This window comes from Podarcis cretensis, assembly GCF_951804945.1.
Source record: "Podarcis cretensis genome assembly, chromosome: 17".
Classification (NCBI taxonomy): Eukaryota; Metazoa; Chordata; class Lepidosauria; order Squamata; family Lacertidae; genus Podarcis; species Podarcis cretensis.
In genome coordinates, this window is record NC_137187.1 from 28,562,808 (window position 1) to 28,587,492 (window position 24,685).

General features: G+C 44.2%; 1 protein-coding gene across 6 annotated transcripts in view; it reads right to left on the minus strand.

Annotated features, from left to right (window-relative positions):
- The window catches only part of MLLT3 (MLLT3 super elongation complex subunit), a 146,398-nt gene that overhangs the window by 97,995 nt on the left and 23,718 nt on the right, over window positions 1-24,685 (minus strand). For 4 of the 6 annotated variants that reach the window (XM_079959448.1, XM_079959446.1, XM_079959447.1 and 1 more), the window contains 2 exons: window positions 16,115-16,157; window positions 9,820-10,000 (listed from right to left, as the gene is read on the minus strand). In XM_079959448.1, the coding sequence (XP_079815574.1) occupies window positions 9,820-10,000; window positions 16,115-16,157 (224 nt within the window). Of the gene's footprint in view, window positions 1-9,819; window positions 10,001-10,722; window positions 10,867-11,187; window positions 11,342-16,114; window positions 16,158-24,685 lie in introns of those variants that run through there. The other 2 variants (XM_079959449.1, XM_079959452.1) reach the window with 2 other exon arrangements.

Sequence of the window (24,685 nt, forward strand, 5' to 3'; positions counted from 1 at the left end):
CCAACGGTTCAGGACCTGCTCTCGGACAGGAATGATCAAATTACTTTAATAGTGGCTGAATTTTTGAGTGCTGTCCATGTAGAAAGACTGGGCCATTATAAAGAGATTTAGTGGTTCTTAATTGATTGGTGATGTGGTAATGTTGTATTATATTATTTATGCAAACTGATTTTCTCTGGAGTTAAAGATCTGACTGGGACAAACCTTGTTATGTTGAGCTCGTATTTTGCACAATTTGTATATGGTGTCTGTTTGATAATGTGTGGCTTGCTATGCCTAATAAAGGATATTTGAATATCCAGTAACGCCCAACGTGAACCGGTGACAGCATTGGCGTGGTGAATTATCACATACCAACAAGGAGAGGGTTGGTTCTAAAGCATTCACAATCCTGGGTTCCAAGGTTTGAGAAAGAAGAAGAAGATGTGCACTTAGTCAATGTTATTCCTCATAGCAATTTGGTAAACTGCTTTTAAATGGACCCAAATCAATACAGTGGTACCTTGGTTCTCGAACTTAATCCGTTCTGGGAGACTGTTTGACTCCCGAAACAGTTTGAAAACCAAGGCACAGCTTCTGATTGGCTGCAGGAGCTTCCTGAACTCAATCGGAAGCCTCGGAAATGGCGTCAGATGTTCGGCTTCCAAAAAACTTTCGGAAACCAGAATTCTCACTTCCGGGTTTGCAGCATTTTGGATCCAAACTGTTCGAGTACCAAGGTACCACTGTAGTTTTTGGGATCTGTCCCCCCTACAATTTCAATAGACAAAAGCTTAACTCTTCAGTGCCACATTATTCTTTATGCACCACTATTAACTGTCCACACACTTAGGACAAGAATTTGAAATTCGCCAGACCATTTGCAACCAAGTGAAGATGCCCGGGAGCCAAGATGGCGCCTGATTTCTTCCCCATCTGGAGGTGCCTGTCGGAGGATTCTTGGATCTTGACTGTTTCCACACACCAGCAACACATCCTGTAAAATTCTATCCATTGTATTTCATCTGCACAATCAGCATGAATTTCAGGAACCAAAAAGTCATATTGAAAAATAAGATGTTCAAGGCGTCTGGCCCCCAAAGGGCAAGTAGACATTGCATTTTGGTGACTGTAACCCTGGCTTAGGGAGCCATCTTAGTGCCAAGCTTATATATCTGGTTTTCTAACACTGCTTAAAGGTAAAGGTAAAGGGACCCCTGACCATTAGGTCCAGTCGTGACCGACTCTGGGGTTGCGGCGCTCATCTTGCTTTATTGGCCGAGGGATCCGGCATACAGGTCATGTGGCCAGCATGACTAAACCGCTTCTGGCGAACCAGAGCAGCGCACGGAAACACCATTTACTTTCCCGCCAGAGTGGTACCTATTTATCTACTTGCACTTTGATGTGCTTTCGAACCGCTAGGTTGGCAGGAGCAGGGACCGAGCAATGGGAGTTCACCCCATCGCGGGGATTCGAACCGCCGACCTTCTGATCAGCAAGTCTCTAGGCTCTGTGGTTAACCCACAGCACCACCCGTGTCCCTCTAACACTGCTTATGGCTCTCTATTCTGGAATGATTTTCAAAAAGATGACAAGTGAAGCAGTTTGGGGAAGATGACTTCATCCCACTTGGGAGACAACCTGCAGCAGTTGTGCAAAGCTTTTTCTTTCTTTTTTTAAGGTTTTCTACCTGCTTCCTCTGAGTCAATTTGATTAAGACTTTGAGCAGCAGGAGAGGAAGCCACATTGCACTAATCATCATCATCATCATCATCATCATCATCATCATTTTTATTTATACCCCACCCTCCCCAGCCAAGGCCAGGCTCAGGGTGGCTAACAAGCAATAATAAAAACAAACTGAATGAATACAACTTAAAAACAAAATTAAAATACAACATTAAAATATTGAAACCTCATCGCAGGAGGAGAAAGGAAAAGAAAAAAGAAAAGAGGGGGAGGGAATCAAACTGGCTCCAAGCCAAAGGCCCGGCGGAACAACTCTGTCTTACAGGCCCTGTGGAAAGAAATCAGATCCCGCAGGGTCCTGGTCTCATGAGGCAGAGCGTTCCACCAGGCCGGAGCCAGTGTTGAAAAGGCCCTGGCTCTGGTTGAGGCTAATCTAACTTCCTTAGGGCCCGGACCACTAGGGTGTTGCTATTTATGGACTAGCAGGATTTGTAGCTCTGGCTAGCACTACTATTTTACTGAATCCTGCCCTGCCCCTTTTAACACAACCAGGTTGACACGCACACAACTGCCCACTGAACTCTCCCCTCCCAAGATAAATTCAAGACCACAGAAATCCAATCCAAGTAAAAATGCAGAGGCCACACAAAAGCAGTCACAAACATCAAGACATTCCTATTTATATTCAAAAAAGTAATCATGCTAGTTTTTTCAGAGTTCCTCAGGCCAAAGTCACGTGTCTGGTTATGAGAGAGAACCATTCTAATGCTAAGTTGGAGTGAAATGCCTCCACATTAAAAAAAAGCCCATTCAAAACATTATTCTGCATTTCTTCTGACTTAACAGTGACCTTGCGGCAAGAGTATTGTTAGCCCAGAAATGGAAACAAGAAGAAATTCCGTCGAAAGAAGAATGGCAAACGAAATTAATGGACTATGCAGAATTGGACAAAATGACAGGAAGGATTCGAAACCTGCGGGACCAGAGATTTACAGAAGATTGGGAGAAGTATATGAAGAGATTTACAGAAGATTGGGAGAAGTATATGAATTATTTGAAGAGCAACTGTAATCAACAAATTACCCTAGTAGGACTACAAGAAGAAAATTTTAGACAGGATTGATGGAAGTCAAAAATCTGAATAAGATGTAAAAGTATGTTTAATTACTGTTGAAAATGATATGTTAAAAAAACTAATAAAAAATTATTTTAAAACAAAACAAAACAGGGGCCTTGTTCAAATGATTTATTAAGCTGAAACAATGAGTCAGAGCACAGAGGTAAGTGGACTGGATCTCAGAGAAGAAATTGCATCTTCTTTGGTCCTCTCCCTGGTATCCTGAACCTACTAGCTACATTTTTGGAAATAACTGAAGGTATTTTTCTTCCAACAAGCTTTCTCAGGTGTATGAGTAAGGCTCTGCCATAGGTGTGTACTTCATATTGCTTTTAAAACAATATTCTGTTACGTTTTGTGCTGCTTTTATTATATTTTGTATATCGCCTTGGGATACACGTAGAAGAGGATAAATAATAACACACACCAAGTGATGGTTTCACCTAGTTTGTCATCTGAACCTGGGTTCATGGTTTAGCTCTCCCATATAATCCATGAGAAACCATATAATCCATAGGAAAAACCTTGGTTACAGCTCATAGTTACTCTGGAGAAACTAAATAGCCACAATCTCCTTTCCTAGAGTCTGAGTGTTCAGACTAAGCAATGCTTTGGGCTTAGCGTGATGTGCACACCAGGCTAGAAACAGACAAACATAACAAAACATGGTTAAATAAATTTAACTTTGATTCAGCGTAACTCCTGAATTAACAAATCAAAATATGGCCTTTGCATTGTAGAAAAGGGATTGCCAAATTGCTTCTCCCTGCCTGGCAATCTATTCACCTGTATGCTTAGAAGGTAAAATCACAGTGTAGGTTTTAGATAAGGATTACTACAAACTATGGTTTGGTTTAATGTCATAAATGAGCCAGTAAAGTTTGCATTTCAACAAAGATTGTCAGAAGGCTATTCCACCCATCGTGCCAAGCATGCAAAAAGTTGCAGCCAAACTTGACTCCCTAGTGAGTTTAGCTGTACAATGCATGAATTTGCATTTCTTGGAGTCAGACTTTACATATTCAGAGCAGAAGTGGGGAAACTGTGGTCTTCTAGATACTGTTCAATTGCAACTGCCACCATCCTCAACTATCCTGGCCACACCTGATGAGAGCTGGAGTCCAGGAACATCTGGAGGACCAGATATTTTCTTTTTTAGCTTGTTTATTTAAAAAAACTTGCTTACCGCTTAACTGAAACAAAAGCCTCTATGGGGTTTCCCTACTCCCAGGTTCAGGGTTTATGTGGAACAACCCTCACACGAGTGTTTTCTCATTCAATAAAGTGATGTGCTAGATTTTGGTATATCAAATGCAAGAGTATGAGCCTGCCGCCATTAACAAAGGGGGCGAGGAGTAACTGTATTCTTTAGGTTGGATTCAACGTAGCACTATGGTTAAGGTCCCATCAGTGCCTGAATTTGTCCTTGTACAACAGAATGTCCTGCCCTCTTCTTCCACCCTCCCCTAAATCTGTTTGGTGGGTTCCCCAACCCTCTGGAGCTGATTTGGGGATGGCCCAGGGCACCAACAGGGAAAAGTCCCCGTGCACTGTGATAATCCTTTTGCTCACACAATTATTTAGCTGAATCCTGCCCTTTGGTCTTATATCTGCAGTTTCGTGTTAAATAAGCCTAAGAATAGCGAGGAACAATGCCAGCTGTGTTCACAACACACCACCCCAGACCTACAGAAGCAGTAACCCATCATGCCAAATCAAATACCAAAACAGAAACTGCAGGCACCAGTGGTGAAACTTGGTGCCACGCCAACATCATGGTGATAGGGACATAGCCCTTGGGTTTAGCAACACCCAGACAGCACGGTTCTTAATTGCGAAGGGAGTCGCCACAAGTAGAAATGTCATATAGCACAACTGCATTTTACCCAAGGGTTTGGTTCCAAGGGTTCGTGAATGCACGCAAACAAGTACACTTAACACCACCCTTTCAGAGCTGCCCTCATGCAAGCAGTGTTCAAAATTAGCCAGGTGCCAGGTGTGTTTTGCTACTGCCATGGGTCCAATTGTGACTCCATGGAGATATATAGGTTCCAGGAAGGAGACCACAGTTTTAATACCTCTGCCTTGGTCCACAGTTAATTCCATTTCCATTGTGTGTGCGTTTCTCCTTCTTGCATCCTGGGACAAGTGAATTGTTGTAAGAGCAAGCTATAGTCAGGCAATGTAGTTAAGATCACAGAACTGCAGTGGTGTAAGGGATACCAAGGATAATTTAGTCCAAATCCCTGGCAATAGACATTCCGTTGTGGCAACTGCAACCCAGATTCAAGGTGCTACTTGGTGCCTATCTTACATACCTGAGTTTCTAACACCGCACGTGAGCTTCCCTAGCAGTGTGGAGCTGGCACATCGAGCGATGCGCAGTAAGCACCAAGTGGCTGCTATTTTCTGCATTTTGGGTGCTAGCCAACACTCTGCAAGTGGCCTCCCACTTGCACAACAGGACTTCCCCTTCCTCTCCTCTTGCACACCCAAAATATGACCAGAGAATCCCCTACCTCTCTAGGGCAGATTCTGAGGAAGCAGAGGGGATTGGAGAGGAGAGGTGGCAGAATTTACCCCTCTTTGCCATATACTGTATGTCCTGCCGACCACTTCAATCTGCGGAACTGATACCATTACAAACACCACATTATACCTGTTCCACATCTGTAAGAAATCGAGCCTTTAGTGTGGTGGCAGCTAAACTTTAGATCCCCCTACCTATTTATAGTGAAGGCAAGCACCTTCACTGAACTCTTTTCGGCACCTGCTAAAAACATTTTTGTTTAGACAAGCCTACCCAGATACTGTATCTAGAATGCCGATGCATTTTTAGTTTGTTTGCTTTAATTTCTTGGATGTTTTGCTATTACTAATAAATTGTTTTATTCTGTTTGTAAACTGCTTCGAGGTTTGTTTGTTTTTTTACAAAGCAATCAAGTAGTATATAAATTTTTATTATTATTTATAATATATAAAAAGAATAAAATAATAAAAGGAAGTTCCACTGCACAAATGGAACAGCATTTTGGTTCCCAGGCAGGTACTGGCTAGACCAAAACCAGTTAGCTTCAGCAAGGTGGTAGCCTTATGTGCCTTGAGATCATACCATAAAACTGCATGTTTTAAACAAACCAAGATGTTTTTATTCTTAAGATTTGGCACCTGTAAACAGAAATATTCCCAGTGCTTGATCTATTTGTTTTAAGGACAGAGGAGGGGGAGAACCAACTCTGCAAGGTGAAGAAACAAGCTACAAAGCAAAAGGATTTCCTTGGGTAGAGAGATTCCCCTCTATTCTTTTTAACACCATTTACATTAATGAAGTACACTTTGTCCCGTGGTACAGCTCACAAAGTCTACAGCAAACCTAGACTTCATTAAATACTAATGGATGTTTTAAAAGACAATCATACAAAACCAGGCAGTATAAATTTTCTAAAAGCCACTGTGCACTTTATGTTCAAGATGAAGAGTTGCTACATGCTTCCTGTTAAACAGCCAAAAAGATACACTAATGGCAACCTTAAGCATGTCTGCCAAATAGGTATTAAACAACCTCATCTTTCAGCAACGTCGTTTTATGAATAAGACGAGCTTTAAGGGTTATTCCTACTTTTCTAGGGACATCATAAGTGGTTCTCTTCCTGTTGTGAAGACAAACCAAAGCCACCACTTTGCCAATTCGTATTATCACCCTCACAAAACACGCACAAAATAACAGGGAATGCAGATCCTCTTCCATTTGCCAGTATGTACCATTATGTGCAGCAGCAAACAAACCCTTCCGTTCATGCAAGACGAAGCCTCTCAATTTTCTTCAACAGAATCAAGATTGCAAACCAATTATAACAGCAGTGCATCCGTAAGAGGCAGACAACAAGTGTAAACAAAAGATTCATTCAATCACAATCTGTAATAAGTTGCACATTTATAAGATTCCCCACAAGACTTTCAATGTCTTTTGGTGCTAAGGGAACACAACACTAGTGATATTACTATCTACTGCACAATAGGAAAGTAAAATATATGCCTTTCCTGAAGACAGAGCAAAAGCAGTCGTGTGGTTCTGATGCATCCCAGAATGCTTTGAAGTATGAGCTAGGAAGTGCTTGAGGAATACTATCTAGTACTAACATAACCCTTAAACATGTAAGTAGACTAATCTCTTACAGAAACACTTCTTTTTCTCTTTACATAAAGGAAATGCATGCAATTCTTTCACAGTATTGTATAAGAGAGTTCTCGTTGTCCAAAAAACAAATGCCAAACTGGACCCAGAATAACTATAAGCCCCACAGATGATAAATTGATACCAATGATTTTTCAGCCGAACAGACACATCAAGTACAGGATTACTGATGCAGCAACACACCACCAGGAAGGTATAACTCTTGGGGAGGAGTTGGAGAATTCAGAAGCACCAAGCCTCAATATGGCAATATTTCATACCCTCTCAAAAACAAAACAAATCCTACCACCAAGTTGTTTTGAGTCAAGCAGTAAATAGCAAATTCAGTACTGCAAAGGGCAAAATGCACAAGTTACAGTCCAATGATCAGTAATATTTTCATAGAGAAATGTAGTCTCATATTTTACTGTAAATATTCAAAAGTGCAACAGAGGAGTGTTTCTAGTAGTCAAGGATACAATGTGAGCTGCTTTCACAAAAATCAGTTTCATACAATCACAAAAATAAAGGTAAACCTCTTTCACTCATAAAGGACATTTTAGGCACTGGTGTTAACAGGAACTAAATGCTGGGTTGCCAAAACAAATTGGAAGGATCACTTGAGAGCACCCATCCTCTGCCCTTTGACTCATAAGAGGTCAGACATGGCCAGAAATCTTTCTGGCATCTCATTAGTTTTGTTAGGCCGCAAAAGCTGAAGTCAACTGCACAGGTGAGTGGCACATTTAGTACAGCTTTAACTCTCTGCTACATATCCCCAGTGAATAGAGAACAGTTCTCTTATGTTCTGAGTCATGCGTAATTACAATATGACTGAGTCCTCTTCCAGGCTATGTGAGCTGGCATTTTTCCTAGCAATTGTTAGATGGAAAAAATCACACGCAAATAATAATAATAATAACCACCAAATCAGCATTACACAAGCATCTTCGAACAATGCCTGCAGGGAAGGAAACAAAAAAAAAAGGAGACTCAGCAGCACCAAGTAGACATCCAAGAACTTTCTGCCGCCAGCAGCAGGCTTGCAACTCTTCGCAAACATGACACACTCCACACCTAGCAACAATCCCTACGTCTGCGCTGGAGATGCAAGTTCCCTCAGGCTGGACAAAAAATAATAATTAAGCCTAGGAAACCCAAGCAGATAGGTGGCGGTGGTTTGTGACAGAACACAAAAATTAGCTCTAAGATTAAGGCTGCAATCTTACAAGTATTTCTCTAGAAGCAAGTCCCACTTATTTTAAAAGGGTAAAAGCGCCCAGGATTATCCCATAAAGGAGAAAAGTCAAGCAACTTGCTGCCATCGGTTCAGTGCCTCGCTTCTTTTACGGCGCAGAAAGGAAAACAAACTCCATCTTATTGCATCCCGACATCCCCTTGAAATACATTTTTAAGCACACATTGGTAGGGGTGGAGCGATAAAGAGAACACAAGGGGAGTGACTCTTCCACATGGATATTTTGAAACAGCAATAACAAAGGGAAATAATGGTACAGAAAAGCTATTGGACAACGAAAAGAAAACCCCAAGACCAACAGAATAGCAGAAATGAACCTGGAACTGTACAAGAAAAGAGAAGCAAGCAAAATAATATTCAACAACTTTGCAAGTTTTCAAAGAGAAATTAAGCTGGCGGGGAGTGGGGAGGAGACACCTTATACTATTTGGTGTCTGGGAAACATAAAAAGGTACCGTTCAAAATCGCTTTATACAAAGGCTTAACATGTTCTCTCCTTTCTCCTTTTTTAGTACTTCTGTGTTTTCAGTGTTCTCAAGACAGCTCTAAGCAGAACAGATTCATTAGGACGCTATTCTAAGAGTTTGCAGGAGTTCTAGATGCCAATAAAGATTACAGATCAGACAGGAGATAACTACTAACCACCTAGTTTTCTTAGATAAACAAACCTGTTCACAAACAAAATCCCTTATTGTGTTTGTACTGTTACCTCCACTAATCCAACTAAAACAGCCAAGACAACAGCTCAGAGGTCAAAGAAAACAGAACTGGAAACAAAGGCTTCCTAAACCTCTGAAAATAAAAGGAAATATCAGTCTCATCCCATTTAGCACCACTTAAGCATTTAGAATATTTCATTTAAGTGTATTCTAATGACCACACAAAGCCAAGACCACAACCCGAAAGGCAAAAGTAGAAATAGGAGCTGAGCACATATGCATCTCAGAACTTGTAACATCCCACACTTTTAGGTCATTCTTCCCTCAATTTTCCTAAGTATATTTACTTTTCAATAACAAAATCTAAAATGTACAAAAGGTGGCAAAGGAAGGAAGAGCCAGCAATAAACAAACAGCCTTAATCAAAATTATGCCTTCCAATGAGAGGTAGAAACCATAAACACTGTTAATGAGAACAACAAGGGGGGGGGGACTACAGCCTTCCAAACTGAACACAACCTTTGCCCAATGAAATTGCAGTCACGGGCAGCAGAGATTAAAGATCATTGCAGCAACAACCAAGCAAGGGACAGGAATAAATCGCATTGATAGAGAAAGACCAGGTGCCAGTCGCTTCACAGGGAAGCTGAAGTCTGGCATTGTTTCCCTGCCTGAAAACGCAGGAAGCCCATCAGCTGTAAACTTCAAAATCCAAGAGATTATAAAGAGAGTCTCTCTCTCCCTTGTTGCACCTGAGGGTCCTTTTCCATCAGGGAATCCTTCTCTGCAAAAGCTCCAGCCCTGGCTGTGCTCCTTTGACCACCCCAGAACACGCAAGGAAAGTCAAGAGTTCGAAAGGTGATTGTTTCCTTTGCCTCCCCCCCTATGCAAACACATTAAAAGGGGGGTTATCAAGACACCTTTGTGCCCGAAGCCCTACCTCTTTTTGGCCTCGGGAAGCTGTCATGCAAGTGAAAGACGACTTTCTCCACAAAGTGCTGAATGTTGCTATGCTCCGGTCCTCTGACGAACACCATCCAATCATGGGTAAAACCCTCCACGGTGGGTTTCTTCCTCACCTGGGCTCGGTGCCCCAGCTCCAGTTTCACCTGAACAGCACACTAGAGAGAAAGAGGGGGGGGGGAGACACATACATAACAATGAGCAGGAGAGGGAAAACAAGGATCCACCACACCCCCACACCCCAACTCTTGCAGATTTCAAGCTTTCCCAGGGGAAAATGAAAGAGGACAAGAAGAAAACACACACAAAGAAAACAGCCTGTCCACTTAAGGTGGGTGCAACCTTTCGGAAGGCATCGCCACAGCTGGAACAGCTGGAATTGTAACGGAATGTAGCCAGCAAGACAAGGGCTGGGGATTGAATGGGTAAGGAAATAATAGGAAGGGGAGCCTCGATCTCTCTCTCGGAGGAAATTCATCCTGACCGTATTATTTTTATATATATATATATTAAAAAAAACCTAACAATCACCATCCTGTGTCGGGCTCCCTCTTTGCATTCACAGTGGGGATGGCATTCTGCTTTGCATTCCGGTTGCACATTTAAAAAATGTGTGCATTGCCCAGCGAGGCTAGAGCTCGCATCCAGAATAAGAGCAGAACAATCGGAAAAGGGGGAAACGAAGAGGAGGAGGCGGCGGCGCGGTGATTTAAGTAATGCAAATAAGAAGGAGAGAGGGGGGACGCTTCCACCTAGATATTGCATGCACACGCACACACACGCACACACACGCCTGGTTGCATGCAGGGGGGGAAAGGGGGGAGTGCCCGGGGTGGGGTGCCGCCGGCTGTCAGAGAGAGCCACGCCGGGGCGAACGCACCATCCTGAGAGGCGCCTTCGGGAGCAGCGAGCCAGTCGCCTGCCCGGTACTCACGGCTCCCCCGGCGGATGGCTGCTTGCAACCGCGGCGGCAGCAGCCTGGCTCGCTCGCTCGCCCGCTTGCTGCTGCTGCAGAAATATGGCTGGATTATTATCCGCCTCCACGGTGCGCGCGGGTGTGTGCGTGCATGCGCGCGCCCGGCAGCTTCGTGCAATTGCACAGAAAGAGCTGGAGGAGGTGGGGTGGAGGGGAGGGGGGACGGGGGTGTGCAAGGAAAGAGAGGAAGCCGAGGGGAAAGGGAAAAGGGGGGAGGAAAGGAAAAATTCCCCCGCCACCAACCTAATTGGCAAGCCCTAAACGGCGTCTGGGCAGCAGCAGTAGCGCTGCGAGAAGGAGGAGGAGGAGGAGGAGGAGGAGAAAAAAAAGAGAGGAGAGGATCAGGAAGGGGGTGCTGCATGTACTCACCGAACTGGCCATGCCTGGGGGCCCGGGGGGGTCCTCTGCTCTGCCCGCCCCCACCCCTGCGGCTCTACTTCATGAAGAAGCGGAGAATGCGCGCAGCAGAGGGGAGCCCATGGCGGACGGACGCGGGCTCTTTATTTCTGATTTTCTCCTCCTCCCTCCTCCTCCTCCTGCGCCTCCTCCTTCCTTGTCTGCCTCTCCTGCTCGCTGCCTTCTTAGACGGAGCCCCCAGCAGCCCGGACTCCGGAGAGCCACCCAGAGCATGCGCCCTGCCGCCCGTTCCCAGCCCGGACACACACGCGCGCGCGCGCGCGCACGCTCACCACACCGGGCCAAAAAAAAAAGAGGAGGAAAAAAGGGAAGGGAAGAGGCTGAGCCAATCAGAAAAACGCCGCCAGCCCGGATTTCTTTTTCTTTCTTCCCCTTTCCTCTCCCTTTTCCCAAGGAGAACCCCGCGCGCAAGAGAGGAGCGCAAGGCAGGCGGAGAGGGGCTCCCCGCGCGCAATGGCGCGCCTCCCGGGAACAGGTCGCTGCAAACGGAGGGGCGGCGGAGGTGGAAGGAGGGAGCGAGCCCCGGAGTGAAGGGCTGAGCTCTGACAATAAAAACCGGATTAAATCTGCTGGAATGTATCCAATGTCTACAACCATTTTAGCCCCCAGCTATTGTGGGGGGGGGGGATGGGGGGTGGCCACTTGCGGGATGAGGCAAAGCGGCTGGAGTTTCCCTTGGCTGGGATTTGCGTGTGTGTTTTTTTTAATGGGAGACAAAGATCTTTTCTTTTGAATAAGAAAGTGGAAAGAGTGTGTGTGTGTGTGTGTGTGTGTGTATGCATGCAACATTGTAGTTCAGTAGTTACTAATTAATATTTAAGTGACATTGAGAACGAAATGTTTGCTGCAGTGCTATTTAAACAGCTGTTTTTAGTCAAACACTAAGGAGCAACTCCTTTGGGAGGGAAGGAAAATGCCCTCGCTAGAAAGAAAAAGTACTTGGGCGGGAAGTTCAAACCATGTGTAGTGTAATGTTCTTTATGAGATGCAACAGTCATAGAAGTATTGTGTCTTTAGATCTCTATGTCATAGATGTCTAAGCTGATCCAATTTCAGCAGTAATAATAATAATTTGGGCTTCCTTGAAAGTTTCTGAGGGGTAACAATATAAGTCCAGCTTCAAATTCTGCCTCTGCCCTAATAAAGCTCAGTAGCAGCTGCGAGTCAGTCCCTGTTGCTCGGCTTAGCCTACCTTATAAGGTTGTTGTGAGAATAAAAGGGGAATGATAGAAATAAAAGGTATACCATCTCCCAGGAGGAAAGACAGGATGTATATTTAATAAAATAAATATGCTTCTTCCAGCGTCCTGCAAATATTATCAATGATCTGGTGGTCGGTTTCTAAAAAGAAAGGTTATGGGGCCCAAACGTCTCTCAAAGCTCACACCTTTTGAGTTATTCCTCTAGTTTAAATTGTGTGGCAGTGGGTTGTGGTTGTTGGGCAGTGGGCAGGAAGCACCCTGTGCATGCTCGGAGGCTTCCTGTATGATTCATTTTCCTGCCCCAGCACTTTCTAGCATAAAATATAGGTTCTGGAGTCAAGGCCCAATTCATAAGACAACCTTGCTGGTTAAATGAGACTGGATTTGGATGCTGTTTACCTTTGGATCGTGTTATGGCAACTCTTGTGAGCAAACCCTCTTCGGAACACGTACAGTGACGTAGCTGTCCCAAAATAGCAAATACAGCTAATTCTTGACTGTAATAGGTATAAACTGTATTGTATTAGAAACTTGAGGCGCTTTAGCAATCAGCAAGTGTAATCCATCTAAAGAGGAGTAATCTGGTTAAGTTCCTGAGGGACAAGGAGCTATCTGCTTCTCCCAGTACTCTCCAGATAGATAGATAGTCAAGGCTGCTTAATGTCTGGTCTGTTGAGGTGGGGGAAAGGGGAGACAGAAAATAGTGGCAGCATTGTTTTGTTTCCAGAAGGGTTATCTTCCCGTGGGGCAGAATCAAGGCAACTTTCAGCCACTGCATTACACTACCCAAGATTATATTTTAGTGTACTACCTAAAACTAACCCGCAGTTTTGCTAGCATAGGAATTGCCAGTTTTTTTTATCCTTATATTATTTTGGTCATTTTAATACATTCTCTCTCTCTCTCTCTCTCTCTCTCTCTTTTACTTCCAAAGCTACCATTTCTACAGTTGTTAAAATGTTCCACACCTTTAACAAATCTTTCCTTATCTCCGTTTTTTAAATGAGGTTCCAGCTTATCAGGGATTCCTTGATTCGAAAGTCAGCGGTTGCAAAGGACCTTGTCTGAAAAACAGACGGCCACACTGGGGGTTCTCTAGAATGCCTAGTTGCAGAAGGCCATGGGGTGCTTACTTAGAAAATAAACAAGAAATAGGGTGAGAGATGGGGGAGTCTAAGGTGTGGATAAATTATATGATAGGCGCAATATAAATGTGATAAAGGGTCTTTTTAGCTACTCTTATTCTCTCTCTCTCTTTTCTATATATATATATATATATATATATATATATATACAGAGAGAGAGAGAAACATGCTAAGAGGAAGGCACACTTGGCAAATCCACACCATAATCAACTCCCACCTGGAATCCAACGTCCCCACTGGGGACGTGTGGATCCAGAATTGGCCTCCGCAGTCACTTACGGACTCATTGTTAAAACCGTATTCATGGAAGACAATCTTACACGGCTAGGAGTGATCGCCAAAGAAGAAGAAGAATACTGTGCGTGTGTGTATTCTTTAGGTGTGTGTATTCTTTAGTATATACACCTTTTTAGGTGTATTTTTGTTTTCTTATAAATGCGTTTGAATTTTAATCTTTAGTATGCTAAAAAAAACTTTCAATAAAATTATTATATGTACAAAAAGAAAGAAAGAAACTATAAATTTTCAAGCAGCCTCTGTAGCTCATCTTGATTTCTTTGCTGAAACTTGCAGGTTCTCTAAGCTGCTTTTAAAAGAAAGAAAGAAAGAAAGAAAGAAAGAAAGAAAGAAAGAAAGAAAGAAATGGGAGAGTATATGGTGTGTGGCCCTAAGTTCAAGCCAAGCAACGATAAGGCCTTAAGAGTTAGTGCAAGTGTTATCTCAGCCAGCAGCGAATTCCTGTAAGCGCTCACACAAATGTTCTACTACAGCTATTTCCATAACGGGGAAGGTGGGGAATCACAAGATGCATTTTTTCCTAGTCTCAGCAGAAGCTCCCACGTGCCCCCGTTTCAGACATCAATTTATAACATAGACAAACAAGTAGAACAGCTTCCAAAATAGAATATAAGCACAAGCCCTTACAGTAAGGATGGGAAACCTCCAGATATTCTTGGTACCCAACTCCCATCATCCTGGACCATTGACCATGATGCTGGGATTGATGACAGCTGGAGAACTTGGAGGGGAGAGGTGGGGAGTGTGAAGAAGTGTTGGAGAACAGAGATCTATGTGCCACATTGCCTGCACTCCCCAGGGAAGCCTGCTGCCCTCGGATAAAGCTGAAGAACCTGTATGATAACAGCGTTGAAAAACAGATTCTGCTGCCAGTCCGCTTGGCTTCTTTATGTTCAACCAGCAGTGGGGAGGTGGCATAAACTTGCTCTTTGCCTCAGACATCAAAATATATTGAGCCAGGCACCACCACCAATGGCTGCAAAGCAGGAATGAAAGACCTGTAAAAAGATTGCTGGGAACCCCATGTAAACCTGCAATAGAAACTGAATTCATCATTCTGTAATAATGAATAGGAGCTGAAATTCACAATGAGCAAAATCCATTTGGGATGTGGGTGGGTTAAACCACAGAGCCTAGGACTTGCTGATCAGAAGGTCGGCGGTTTGAATGCCCGCGATGGGGTGAGCTCCCGTTGCTCGGTTGCTGCTCCTGCCAACCTAGCAGTTCAAAAGCACGTCAAAGTGCAAATAGATAAATAGGTACTGCTCTGGCGGGAAGGTAAACGGCGTTTCCATGCGCTGCTCTGGTTTACCAGAAGTGGCTTAGTCATGCTGGCCACATGACCCGGAAGCTGTACGCTGGCTCCCTCGGCCAATAAAGCAAGATGAGCGCCACAGCCCCAGAGTCGGTCACAACTGGACCTAATGGTCAGGGGTCCCTTTACCTTTTTAAAATCCATTTATTCAGGATTAGAAAACTGCATAGGAAAGACAATCCTGTGTGCATTAACTTGGGATAAATTATTTATTGTTTACTGCATTTATATCTTGTCTTTTTCTCCAAGGAGGTCAAGGTTCTTCTGACTCCTCATTTAATCCCCACAACAACCCTGTGGTGTAGGTTAGGCTGAGAGCAGGAAGAACCATGATTAGGTTTATCGGCTGAGTGGGGATTCGAACCCAGCTCTCCCAGGTCCTAGTCCAGCTCGCTAACCACTACACCGCATATGTAATCATGAATAGGATTTGGTTATATAGTTGTTTACATTTCTAAAAATCAGAAGCGAGTCTAGGAATTTGTGCAAGAACTAGAACTTGAGAAGGGTTCAATAATCTAAGTCAAGGGAACAACTTTAGACCTCATTGTATCAATCACTCCCATTTAGCCTGGGTTCCGGTTCACTGGTTACAGATACTTCCCCTTTACTTCAGAATTCAAGATTAATTGAACTCAACACTGCAGCTTAAATTTGCAGTTCTGGCGAAAGAAATGTCTTTAGTCACACTGACTCAAATGAGACTTCTCTGGAATGAAGCGCCATGACTCACAGTGTATGTTGATCCTGTAAACTAGCACACCAAAACTCCCTTTTCATTCACTGAAACTACTTTCCCAAATGAATTATAAAGTTGTAGATTCAGGGCTAAAATAATAGTTTTTGCCTTGAATGTGCAACTGGCGGTATATTTTTAACTCTCTTCCTCTTGCAAGAACCCTGTAAAGGGTGCTACTTGCCCTTCCCATCGATGGACTCCACAGGTCTTGCCCTTGGAAAGATCTACAACGAAAAGCAAATAAGAAAGCACATGAGTTTAAATACACAAAGGCAGGAAAGATTTTAAAACACACAAAGAGATGTTCGTGGAGAACCTGCAATACAGTCTCAGGAAACAAAGAGAAAGAAAAATGCAAAGAATGTGCTAACTGAATGAGCGCACCCGGTGATGATGGATCGGAGGATGAAAATAGCATATCCAATATTATTTAAGAACCGTTTGCCAGCTTCATCCTGACAGCCTCTGAAAGATCTTAATTTCCATCCCCCGTGTTTTCTGTATGTAACAGAGAGCTCCTGAATTGAGACACAGAAATGTTTCAAGAGAAAATCACACATGATATAGTATTCCAATATAAATCTATATGAGACATGCTTGTTTTCATATTGAAAGAAGTATAGTCTCTCATCTGAATTGCAAACATTACAGTCTTTTTTTAAAATACCCTGAATTTCAAACAAGAAGCTCTATTTAAAATATTGTTGTTGTTATTATTATTAATAATAATAATAATAGTGATTCTTGGATGTGAAACAATGCCCTCTTGGAAAAGGATGTATTTTGCCAGCAGATGGCGTAAATAATCTTTGAGCTGTTGTCCTCACTTGACCTCTTCTGAAAGACCCTGAGTGATCCCAGATTTCTGCGGTCAATTTGAGATTGAACTTATTCAAGAGGTAGCCATGGGTTGGTAAAATTAACAATTGGGTTGCAACAGATTGCCAAAATATACTTATAGAATTCATTTTTGTTGGGATATACAGTAGACATGCTAGGAAAGCATGAACAAACAGTGCTTTTGAATGTGGGCAGATGTTCATTCAATTGACATTTTGCGCGCGCGCGCAAACACATCTTGGGGCATGCAGGCTAGCAACTTCATCCCACAGTTGTCCCTGCACTTGCCTCACTCTCAGCACAAGATCAAATTATGCTTTCTGCATGACCGCAGATGTTTGCACAGTCCACATTGTACAAATAACAGTGTTAACAAATAAGCAAAACGTCTGTGTTCACACTGTCAGCTGCATGCACTTCTGGCTCTTGCACAAAGACCAGACTGAGGACATGGGGAGGGATATGCTATAAATAAGTGAAACCCCACAAGCCAGTTCAGGCTATGAAGATCCAAGCTACTTGGCATTCTTAATGCTTAATGCTACGCCCGATTGTGAACGAGGAGTGTCTTGCTTTGTGGAAACAGACTCCTCAGCACACAACAACATCCTTCTGCAGTTTTTGTTCTTCAAACTGGCCTCGTTCACAGGTTGCAGAATTATGGCTTACCAGGGGAGGGACGAGGGCTTTGCTCCAACGCAGCTCATATTTAAGCTGAGAACAAACTGTGGGTACAGCTCATGGTTAACTTGTTCTTCTTGTGTTTCAAATTCCAACAAAAGTTAACGCATTTTCACAGTAGCTTGTTCAGCCTCTGTATACAACCGCATTTCAAAATCTGCCTTTTTTGTTCTGTATCAAAAGTTTTTTTAATCCAATTTAGATCTCTCTGCAGCTCGCGGCTAATGAGGAGACAGTTCCACCACCATTCTGGGTTTAGATGATATACTAAGCCAAACCTTGGCTTAACTCAGTGCAGTGTGGGGTTAAAAAGATGCAGGACAAGCAGCAGAGCTGCCAGGATGTGCAAAGCAGGCCACTGTCAAATTTAACTTGAAACTACAATGCTATGTACGCATATGTAGGAATAAGCCCCACTGAACTCACAGACTTGTGCTCTGAAGTTTATTTGGAGTTCTTGTTGGAAGTACACTGAAAAGGATATACCAAGAGCTCTGGCCAAAGGATATACCAAGAGCTTTGGCCAGAGCTCTTGGTATATCCTTTTCACTGAAGTTTATTTGGGGCATAGGTAAAGGTAAAGGGACCCCTGACCATTTGGTCCAGTCGTGACCGACTCTGGGGTTGCGGCGCTCATCTCACTTTATTGGCCGAGGGAGCTGGTGTTTGTCCGCAGACAGCTTCCGGGTCATGTGGCCAGCATGACTAAGCTGCTTCTGGCAAACCAGAGCAGCGCACGGAAACGCCGTATTTATCTACTTGCCCTTTGATGTGCTTTCAAACTGATAGGTTGGCAGGAACAGGGATCAAGCAACCGGAGCTCACCCCGTCGCGGTGATTTGAACCACCGACCTTCTGATCAGCAAGTCCTAGGCTCTGTGGTTTAACCTACAGCGCCAACCGCATCCCATTTGGGGCATATCTAAACGCAAAATCAAGATAAGCATCATGGAGGTGGGGTTACTTATGATATTATGGCCAGCAATAGCTGCAACCTGGCCCAACAGAAGGGTTGTACTGTGCCCAAATTCATGCCACATCACAGATATGAATGAGCTAAAAAGGAAAAAAATCAAGATTGCAATGGGTTGGAAAATCTGAAAAGACTCTTCAGACTCCCATCTTAGAGCCATAAACCTAAGTGGGTTGGAACACCCCTTGTTTGTACTGCCCTGTATTTTTGCACGAGGGATGGGAATGTCAAGCATGGGCGTAGCCAGGATTGCTTGGGATCTGCCAAAGTTGTTGAGCTACGCCCATGATGCCGAGGTATAGTATGATAAGAGGAATGTCCCTTAAAAAAAAAAGACATTCAATATATACAGAGCTTTAGTGTTAATCTTCTCTTTAGTGTCAGTTTCCTCCAAATTCATTTCCTCCAAATATTACCCTCCTTCAGCCATTCAGATCCTTGCATCTTTTCCAGCCGATTAAATGATTCTGAATACCCAATCAGTTTCCCTTTAGGCTCAAGAACTAGCTTGCTAATTATCTACAGAACAGTTTATTTTTTTTCCCCTTCCCATGTTGGAAGAACCAGAATGTTAAACAGTTGTTACCTCCAAGCCAGCTGGCTTCCCCACAGCTGCACGGTTGATGATCTTTACATCGACCTCAGCTGCAGCAAAGGTAGGGAAAGCCATACAAGAACGTTTAAAAACCACACATACATTTCCTGATGTGTCATGTTGTAGCTTCTGAAGAAAAAATTAATGGTATAGCAATCATATGGTAATGTAGTAGACTGACATTGACAAGGTCTGAACACGAATAGGTTTTCATGTTTTGTGTCTCCTGCATTCCCTGGTGGCAGGAAGTCTACATAAAAATCAAAGCTCTGCTTCTTTTGTTGGCGACATTTCAAGAGCCAAACTATTTCTCGACCCCACCCACCCAAATCTACATAGGGAAAGTGCTTTAATCAAAGGCTATTGAAAGAACATATCTGAACTTCAGGAGTTCCCCAAAGAGCCATACATTAACTCTTAGGTAAACAAAATACAAGAGGAAATGTAATCTCTTCACTGTCTGTCTCTACAAGCAATAATAAGGCAGTAGGCGGGACGCAGGTGGCGCTGTGGGTTAAACCACAGAGCCCAGGACTTGCCGATCAGAAGGTCGGCGGTTCGAATCCCCATGATGGGGTGAGCTCCCGTTGCTCGGTCCCTGCTCCTGCCAACCTAGCAGTTCGAAAGCACATCTAAGTGCAAGTAGATAAATAGGTACTGCTCCGGCGGGAAGGTAAACGGTGTTTCCATGCATTGCTCTGGTTCACCAGAAGTGGTTTAGTCATGCTGGCCACATGATCCGGAAGCTGTACGCCAGCTCCCTCGGCCAATAAAGTGAGATGAGCGCCGCAACCCCAGAATTGGCCACGACTGGACCTAATGGTCAGGGGTCCATTTACCTTTACCTTTAGGCATACTCCAGAGAGGAATGGGGAACCTACAACTCCTTAGATGTTATGGAAGTATCTCCGAGCCAGCATGGCCAATTGTCAAGGAACATGGGCATTGTAGACCAGCAACATCTGGAGAGAGACAGGCTCCCATCCTTGCTTTAATTATTAGATGAGACAACAGTTGTCCAAGAGGCTGCTAGCAAGTCTTTCTAGACCCATGGTCCCCAACAGGGGTGCCATTTGAATTTTAAGGGGCACAATTTGGAAGCTTCTTTAGACCAAGTTAATGGCCTTTTAGGCTTCCTTTGTGTGATTAGAAGTTCCCTTTTGGAATAATAAGAATTATATGTCACCGGGGGGGGGGGGGGAGGGAGGAATCAGGATTTTAGAGATGCTTAGGTGGTGTATGGGCAAAAAAAGGTTGGGAACCACTGTTCTAGACTGATAGTCTAGTTTTAAAAAGAGGGGCACAAACCCTGGATCAATTCTATAACTGGTTGGTTTTTGACGGAAATAAAGCGGCTGGTTTTTAGTTGAGAGATTTGCAGTGCGGTCCTGTTCACAGCATTCCGGAAACTGGAAAACAACTCACCATCACCAGCTATCCCAACAGCAGGAGTGCCAACTTAAATAAAATGTTGTGGGGGGAGGGAAGGTACACCCCACCCTACATAATGGATCACACGACTCGGCCCACGCAAACCATTTGAATGGCAATGGCCATCAACTTTATGGGGGGCTTAGCCTGCTCCTCCAATATTTTATTGGGAGGCTGAAGGGACCTTGGCCCCTAGGAGTTGGCTCCTATGCTCAACAGTCCATCAAACTGAGAAACTGAACAACAATGCGGTGTCTTCTAACTCCCTTTCCAAGGTGGCTAGAGACCCACTTTTTATTTTTAAATTATGCCTTGCAGGCAGGACCCCCAGTGCGATTGTTCTTATTGCACAATTGATAATCCAGCTTTGAGTGATTGAGCTGACATGTATGTTTAACAACAGGCTGAAGAACAGCGAATGTAGACATCCATCCGCTAAATTGCTGGTGTTGTCATATAAAGCAGTCTGAGCAAATTTTACAAGATGTCAGAATGGATTTCTTCCTTCCTGATCTCCCAGCGCAGCTTGTATTCCAAAACATAGCCTAGTCTCCCGATGAACCAGATACTTCAGTTACAGAAATAAGGTACCCTGGCCTGCCCCAAACTACAGAATGTACCTTAAACGCTTATTGGAATCCTATGTCAGATGAAAAGTGTTTGGTCAAGCTGTATGGATTGAACCAAAAAAGCAGCTGGGAAGGGAAGAAGGACTGTTCCATCAGCTCTGCTGAGAGGTCATCTTCCTTTGGCGTTCCCTCAATTGTCACCCACAGCCAACCATTCTGCCAGGCTACCTGAATGGTTTTCATGTCAGCTGATCATTACAGGCATCTGATTTGCTTCACATCCCTTTTTCATTTTGTGCCTTCGGATTGTACGTTTGCAGGCAGAGATCATCTTGTTTTTAATTGTTCTTTAAGCCAATCTGACAGCCTTTTCAGTTATATCGTAGGGTAAATATCATTTCAACAAATAATTTATATAAAAAAACAGTAAATGATGAGGCTCTTTACACCCAAAATGAGCTGGGATCCTGCTTGCTGAAGCAGGAAGGGAGGAAGTTGGGAGAATAAAGTACAGTGGACGCTCAGGTTGCGAACATGATCCGTGCGGGATGCACGTTTGCAACCCACAGCGTTCGCAACCCACAGCGGCGCATCTACGCACGTGTGGGTTGCAATTCAGTACTTCTGCGCATGCGCAAAGTGCGATTTAGTAACCCATTCCGGTACTTCCGGGTTTCGGCGGGTGCATAACCTGAAAAAACGCAACCTGAAGCACCTGTAACCCGAGGTATGACTGTAGTGGGGCAGACCATCGTTCCCACATAATGTCTCATTGCCCTGGGCACTCACTGTTTTTACTGGGTTAAGATGTGGCAGCTCAAGCTATGAACACAGAACCATAGAATCATAAAATTGTAGAGTTGGAAGGGAACTCAGGAATCATCTAGTCCAACCCCTGCAATGCAGGAATCTCAGCTAAAGCATCCATGACAGATGGTGATGACAGATCCATCCAACTGTTGCTTAAAAGCCTCCAAGGAAGGAAAGTCCAGCACCTTCCAAGGAAGTCCATGTGCTGGGCCCGGGGGTAACCCGTGAAACGCGCTCCTGGTCCGGTCCAAAATCCAAAGGTTCCGCTAGGAGTCAGTCCGACACAGCCAAGGCAGGACACGAGGCAGGAAACCAGGCAAGATCAGACACAGGATCTCAGGCAGGTTCTAGCACACAGCAATGTTGCTCCCGCAACCTGGGGCGGGGTCCGACAGTCTTTTATCTTTGTCAGGGTAACGGCCAGGCCTGATCCCCTGGCGACTCACCTCCCTGTTTCGCCCAATGGCGAGCACTCCTCCTGCGAGTACTCAGGTCTCTCCTTCTCTCAGACCTGAGTCTCTGCAGCTCAGGAGACGTCAGTGGGTTACTAGACCCAGGGGCCACCTCAGCCTCCCCTGACCCAACCGGTAGTGGAGCAACTGTAAGTGATGGCCCAGCTGAAGGCAACGAGGGAATCCCCGCATCTGGAGCCAGGGCAGGCTCAGGCCCCTGACTCGGCCCAGTTGGTGTTTGCTGCAGGGGAACCTGTGCAGACTGGGACTCTTCAGAATCAGACCCCAGACTTGGTTCAGATGATGCCGGAGGCAAAGGATCTGGTGCAGACTGAGACTCCTCTGGCTCCGAGTCTGAGCCCAAGTCCCAGGCCATCACAGTCTGTTCCACTTCCAGACAGCTTTTACCGTCAGAAAGTTCTTCCTGATGTTTAGTTGGAATATCCTTTCTTGTAACTTGAAACCTGTGGTTCCAGTCCTACCTTCCAGAGCAGGAGAAAACAAGCTTGTTCCATCCTCCATGTGACAGCCCTTTAGATATCTGAAGATGGCCATCATCTCTCCTCTCAGTCTCTTTTCCAAGCTAAACATATCCAGCTCCTTCAACCGTTCCTCATCAGGCTTGATCATCTTGGTCTGAACACTTTCCAGCTTGTCAACTTCCTTCTTAAATTGTGGTGCCCAGAATTGGACACAGTAGTCCAGGACACATTATTTCTTCTACCAACCCTCTCTTTTTTTCTTCTTCACTTAGACAAACTTAGACTGAACCTACAGCTAATTAGAATGGATAATATTTGAAGCTATTTTTGGATTCGGTTGCTTTGTCTCTCTTACATGCCTTAAATAAACTAAACACACACATAATGGGCAGCACGATCCCGAAATGCCATAGTAATGCCAGCACTATCAAAATTAATGAGCCATCCGATGGTATAGCAGACAGAGAATGAGATGGACTGGCAATCCAGGAACCGTTTGTTTTCTCCATTAACGAAGCTGTTTTCTCCTAATGCCCTAGGGGTGAGCATGCATCCAGTCTTCTGTGGCTTTAAGTGCTGCAGAAAGGGAAGCATTTTGGCTGGTGAACGATCTCCTATTAAAGTATTGCTGGGGAAGAAACTGCATTTGCTAAATGTTTTTTCCCTAGACAACTGCAAAAGTATTGGAGCCCAGTTGCATTCTGGATGTGGAAACCCTCCCTTAGAATCACAGAATTGTAGAATTGGAAGGGATCGTGAGTTGATCCTCTAGCCGCCCCCCTGCAATGCAGGAGTCTTTTGCCCAATGTGGGACTCAAACCCATGACCTTGAGATTAAGAGTCTCGTGCTTTAACAACAGAGCTATTAAGGCCAATCATTTGCTTGTGGCTTAAAACATTGGTATAATTCCTTGTTGAATACATTCCTATATTCTGCTCCTTTGCAACTAGTTGCAATGGTGTTGAATGACTAGACATCACTGAGAATATTGACCAGGCTTCCTGCATGGATGCTGTAATAATAATAATAATAATAATAATAATAATAATAATAATAATAATTTTATTTATTTATTTATTTATTTATTTATATATACATACATACATACATACATACATACCCCGCCCATCTGGCTGGGTTTCCTCAGCCACTCTGGGCAGCTTCCAACAGAACTCTAAAATACAATAACCTATTAAACATTAAAAGCTTCCCTAAACAGGGCTGCCTTCAGATGTCTTCTAAAAGTCTGGTAGTTGTTTTTCTCTTTGGCATCTGGTGGGAGGGCGTTCCACAGGGCAGGTGCCATTACCGTGAAGGCCCTCTGCTGTGTGTCTTTTTAAGGTGTCAGGATCTGCACCCTTACTCCCAAGGAACAATGAGAGAAAGCAATACCCGTTGTGCCTGGGTACCTTCAGTATTACCAGAGGGCAGGAATGAAGGGGTCCATAATAGGGATAGGGGACTGAAGGAGTTACCAGCAAGGATGCAACTCGTATCTGAAAACTTGGGAGCCAGGGAGCATCAGGCAGGTTACTCCTGACATAAACTTACTGGTATATTTATTTGAGTCATTTCTGTAACAACCATTCGTACAAATGCATCCACAGGTAGTTCATCATAAGAATTAACACAAATAAATAAACATCCTGCAACACACACACTCAAAACCAAAGAACTTTCCATTAGCTAGACTGGGGACTGGGAGCGGCCTACATTGAAAGACCTACATTGGCTCCCAGGACGTTTCCAAGCACAGTTCAAAGTGTTGGTGTTGACCTTTAAAGCCCTAAATGGCCTTGGCCCAGTAGACCTGAAGGAGCATCTCCACCCCCATCGTTCTGCCCAGACACTGAGGTCCAGTTCCGAGGGCCTTCTGGCAGTCCGCTCACTGCAAGAAGTGAAGCCACAGGGAACCAGG